This window comes from Scomber japonicus, chromosome 16 (genome assembly GCF_027409825.1).
Source record: "Scomber japonicus isolate fScoJap1 chromosome 16, fScoJap1.pri, whole genome shotgun sequence".
Taxonomy (NCBI): domain Eukaryota; kingdom Metazoa; phylum Chordata; class Actinopteri; order Scombriformes; family Scombridae; genus Scomber; species Scomber japonicus.
In genome coordinates this window covers 1,291,088-1,296,087 of record NC_070593.1, presented here as the reverse complement: position 1 = coordinate 1,296,087, position 5,000 = coordinate 1,291,088, and the positions used below count along the sequence as shown (strand labels likewise).

The 5,000-nt window shown below is 52.8% G+C and overlaps 1 protein-coding gene across 1 annotated transcript in view; it reads right to left on the bottom strand.

The window, feature by feature from the left end:
• Positions 1-5,000, bottom strand: part of heatr5a (HEAT repeat containing 5a) — a 56,623-nt gene that overhangs the window by 11,886 nt on the left and 39,737 nt on the right. The window contains exons 22-30 of the mRNA XM_053336195.1: positions 4,855-4,992; positions 3,878-4,056; positions 3,156-3,224; positions 2,861-3,040; positions 2,530-2,764; positions 1,818-1,922; positions 1,268-1,402; positions 1,057-1,184; positions 451-598 (exon numbers count right to left, since the gene is read on the bottom strand). Coding sequence (XP_053192170.1) covers positions 451-598; positions 1,057-1,184; positions 1,268-1,402; positions 1,818-1,922; positions 2,530-2,764; positions 2,861-3,040; positions 3,156-3,224; positions 3,878-4,056; positions 4,855-4,992 — 1,317 coding nt within the window. The remainder of the gene's footprint in view (positions 1-450; positions 599-1,056; positions 1,185-1,267; positions 1,403-1,817; positions 1,923-2,529; positions 2,765-2,860; positions 3,041-3,155; positions 3,225-3,877; positions 4,057-4,854; positions 4,993-5,000) is intronic.

The window sequence follows — 5,000 nt, the reverse complement described above, 5'->3', positions numbered from 1 at the left end:
CTGTTCTGTGTGTGTGTGTATCTGTGTGTGTGTGTCTGTGTGTATCTGTGTGTATGTGTGTCTGTGTGTATCTGTGTGTGTGTGTGTGTCTGTCTGTCTGTGTGTGTGTGTGTCTGTGTGTGTGTGTGTGTCTGTGTGTATGTGTGTGTTTGTGTATGTGTGTATCTGTGTGTGTGTGTGTGTCTGTTTGTGTGTGTGTGTGTGTGTATCTGTGTGTATGTGTATCTGTGTGTGCGTGTGTGTGTGTGTGTGTGTGTATCTGTGTGTATGTGTCTGTGTGTGTATCTGTGTGTGTATATGTGTGTGTGTGTGTGTATCTCTGTGTGTGTGTGTGTGTGTGTGTGTGTGTGTGTGTGTGTGTATCTGTCTGTGTGTGTGTGTGTGTGTGTGTGTATCTGTCTGTGTGTGTGTGTGTGTGTGTGTGTGTGTGTGTGTGTGTGTGTGTGTTACCCTCAGCACTGTGGCGTTTCTCTCTAACGTGCTCCTGAGCCGCTGATACGATCTGTCGCAGTAAATCCAGAACAGCGAGCTGAACGGACGCCGACTCTCTGGTTACCATCAACCTGTGGAGAACGCTGAGGAGCTCCACACTAAGAGCCTGGACACACACACACACACACACACACACACACACACACACACACACACACACACACACACAAACACAGAGACATAGACAGACAGACAGACACACACACAAACACACACACAGACACACACACACACATAGACACATACACACACACAGATACACACACACACACACACACAGACACACACACACACACACACACACACACACACACAGACATAGACACACACACACAGACACACAGACAGACACACACACACACACACACACACACACACACACACACACACACACACACACACACACACACACAGATTTTAGTTATGATTTCTGATAAATATCTGAACTGGAATCAGATCCAGATGTTGCGTTCTACTCTGGGTTCTAGTCTGGGTTCTAGTCTGGGTTCTAGTCTGGGTTCTGGACTGGGTTCTAGTCTGGGTTGAGGTCCGGCTGAGTCTCACCTGGTCGTTTCCAATCTTCGCTCGCGGCCACGAGACGTCCAGCAGCACCTGCAGCGCCCGCAGACAGGAAGTGATGTTCTCCATCTGGTCCTCAGAGTGAGGAGAACACAGGAACTCCACACTGATCCCTGAGAACCCAAAAACCAACCAAACAGGGTCAGAACTGATGATCTAATGTGGGTCAGATAAACTCGTTAATTAGACTCGTTACCCAGGATGAGATGCAGTCTGTCGGTGTTGACGTCTTCGGGACTCTTGGCTCCGCCCCCTGAGCCCGTGTGACCCATGGTGGTCGGCGTAGCGGGCCGTGATAGGTTGGAGGGAGCGTCGTCTGACATCACAAAACCTGAAACATCAGACTCTTTAAAACCTGAACACGTTTCTTTAACTTAACAGGGTGGAGGAGGGAGGAGGAGGAGCAAGATGGAGGAGCAGGGAGGAGGAGGAGTAGGTAGGAGGAGGAGGGAGCAGGAGGAGGGTGAAGGAGCAGGGAGGAGGAGGAGCAGGTAGGAGGAGGAGGGAGCAGGAGGAAGGAAGAGGGGAAGGAAGGAGGAGCACAAGGAGGAGCAGGGAGGCGGAGGAGCAGGGTGAAGGAGGAGGGTGAAGGAGCAGGGAGGAGGAGGAGCAGGGAGGAGGAGCATGGAGCAGGAGCAGGGAGGAGGAGGAGCAGGTAGGAGAAGCATGGAGCAGGAGGAGGAGCAGGAACGAGGAGCAAGGAGGAGGAGCAAGGAGGAGGAGCAGGGAGGAGGAGAAGCACTGACCTGAGCTGTGGAGCCAGAGGGAGGTGGCGTGGAGGATCAGAGCCCAGGAGGAGGAGTAGTGAGCTCTGGCCTGGTTCACTGTCTCTGCTGTGTAGAAGGAACCTCCTGCAGGAGCAACAGGAGAACACATCATTAACAACTCCTAGCCCCGCCCCCTTATCTGTGTCAGGTAGCTGTGATGCGTACTCCTAGCCCCTCCCCCTTACCTGTGTCAGGTAGCTGTGATGTGTACTCCTAGCCCCGCCCCCTTATCTGTGTCAGGTAGCTGTGATGCGTACTCCTAGCCCCTCCCCCTTACCTGTGTCAGGTAGCTGTGATGCGTACTCCTAGCCCCGCCCCCTTACCTGTGTCAGGTAGCTGTGATGCGTACTCCTAGCCCCGCCCCCTTACCTGTGTCAGGTAGTTGTGATGCGTACTCCTAGCCCCTCCCCCTTACCTGTGTCCGGTAGCTGTGATGCGTACTCCTAGCCCCTCCCCCTTACCTGTGTCAGGTAGCTGTGATGCGTACTTCTAGCCCCTCCCCCTTACCTGTGTCAGGTAGCTGTGATGCGTACTCCTAGCCCCGCCCCCTTACCTGTGTCAGGTAGCTGTGATGCATACTCCTAGCCCCGCCCCCTTACCTGTGTCAGGTAGCTGTGATGCGTACTCCTAGCCCCGCCCCCTTACCTGTGTCAGGTAGTTGTGATGCATACTCCTAGCCCCGCCCCCTTACCTGTGTCAGGTAGCTGTGATGCGTACTCCTGAGGAAGGGTCAGCAGAGCGTAGTCCTGCAGCGCCGCCAACCAGAGACGGCTCAGCGTAGACAGATCTGATTGGACCAGCTTCAGGAGGCCCGCCTCTCCAGACTCAGACCCCGAGCTGTCATTGGCCAGAGAGGAGACGGACAGGTCAGCGGTCCTATCGGTGCTCTCCGTCAGCCTGCTCCTCTGAACGGCCACGATGTAAACCTGAGAGAGAGGAGAAGGGTTAACCAGCTATTTAATTAATTTCTCTTGTTACAGAAGAAGAAAAACTGTTTCCACGGTAACAGAAACGAAGCCCACCTCGGCCCAGGCCTTGAGGACGGCGAGCGTTTCCATGGTAGCGGTGGCCTCGTTGTACAGGTGGCTGGACGTTTCCCTCCCTGCCTGGACTTTGGCCAATGAGGAGGCCAGGAGCTGGTGCACGCGCCGCAGGTCACGGAGGTCACTGACCACACCGCTGGCGATCCAGGCGCTGCACACCTGGAGACAGGAAACACTCAGGTCACATGACTCAGGTCACATGACTCAGCGGCTACAGGTCAACACTCACCTGAGAGCAGCTGGATTATAACAGTCATTATTGATTATTGATTACCTGGCAGGCTTTGGCTGTGACATCAGGAGGAGCGTCAGCAGTGAAGGCCGGTCTGAGAGCAGCTCCAACCTACGCACACATATACACACACACACACACACACACACATATACACACATACACATACACACACACACACACACACACACACACACACACACACACACACACACACACACACACACACACACACACACACACACATACAGAGAGAGAGACACACAAACACAAACATATACACACACACAAACATATACACAGAGAGACACACATACACACATACACACAAACATATACACAGAGACACACACACGCACGCACACACACATACAGAGAGAGACACACAAACACACACACACACACACAAACATATACACAGAGAGACACACACACACACACACACGCACACACACACACATACAGAGAGAGACACACACACACACAAACATATACACAGAGACACAGACACACACACACAGAGAGACACACACACACACACACACACAGACACACACACACAGACACACACACACACACACACACACAGACAGACACACACACACACAAACCACACACACACACACACACACACACACACACAGACAGACACACACACACACACACAAACCACACACACACACACACACACATACTATTACATTACCATCTCTACAGCACCTTTAATCATGAACACTGTACATGTTATAATAAGGTGTGCTTACGTTGGCCTGGTACTGCTCCAGGATCAGGTGACCTGGGAACTCTGGTTCTGGGATGTCAGAGAAGCGTCTGATGATGAGCAGCAGCGTCTGCAGACCGGCCAGCCTCAGCTGCTCGCTGTGATCCGTCGCCGCCATGAACGCCATACGCACCAGCTCGCCAAGATGGAGGACCAGGAAGTCTGAGGACACACACGACGAGCACAGCTGGTTAACCCTCCTGTTGTCCTCGAGTCAAGGAAGGAAGGAAGGGAAAAAGGAAGGAAGGAAAGGAGGGAAGAAGGGAGGGAGGAAAGGAAAGGAAAGGAAAGGAAAGAAGGAAGGAAAGGAGGGAGGAAGGGAGGAAGGAAAAAGGAAGGAAGGAAAGGAGGGAAGAAGGGAGGAAGGAAGAAGGAAGGAAAGGAGGGAGGAAAGAAGGGAGTGTGTGTGTTACCAGTGTGTGTGTGTGTGTATGTGTGTGTGTGTTACCAGTGTGTGTGTGTGTGTATGTGTGTTACCAGTGTGTGTGTGTGTGTTACCAGTGTGTCTGTGTGTGTGTGTGTGTGTGTGTTACCAGTGTGTGTGTGTGTGTGTGTGTGTATGTGTGTGTGTGTGTTACCGGTGTGTGTGTGTGTGTGTGTGTGTGTGTGTGTGTGTGTGTGTGTGTGTGTGTGTGTTACCGGTGTGTGTGTGTGTGTGTGTGTGTGTGTGTGTGGTGTGTGTGTGTGCGTTAACAGTGTGTGTGTGTGTATGTGTGTTACCGGTGTGTGTGTGTGTGTGTGTGTGTTACCAGTGTGTGTGTGTGTATGTGTGTTACCGGTGTGTGTGTGTGTGTGTGTGTGTGTTACCGGTGTGTATGTGTGTGTGTGTGTGTGTGTGTGTGTGTGTGTGTGTACATCCACAGAGACTCACTACAGCTGAGACAACGACTGACATAAAGGAGATAAAAACCTTCCTGGATGCTCGTGGAAATGAAACCCACTCTAGGGTCGGGGTCTTACCGGTGGACTCGTGCAGGCGTCTCTCCTGAGCCAGCACCATGTCGAAGTGTGCAGGGTCGGCGGTCTCACACTGAGCGATGATGCGACACACACACTCCATGGCGAAGCGACGCGTGGACCAACGCAGAGCCGTGAACGGACCGCCG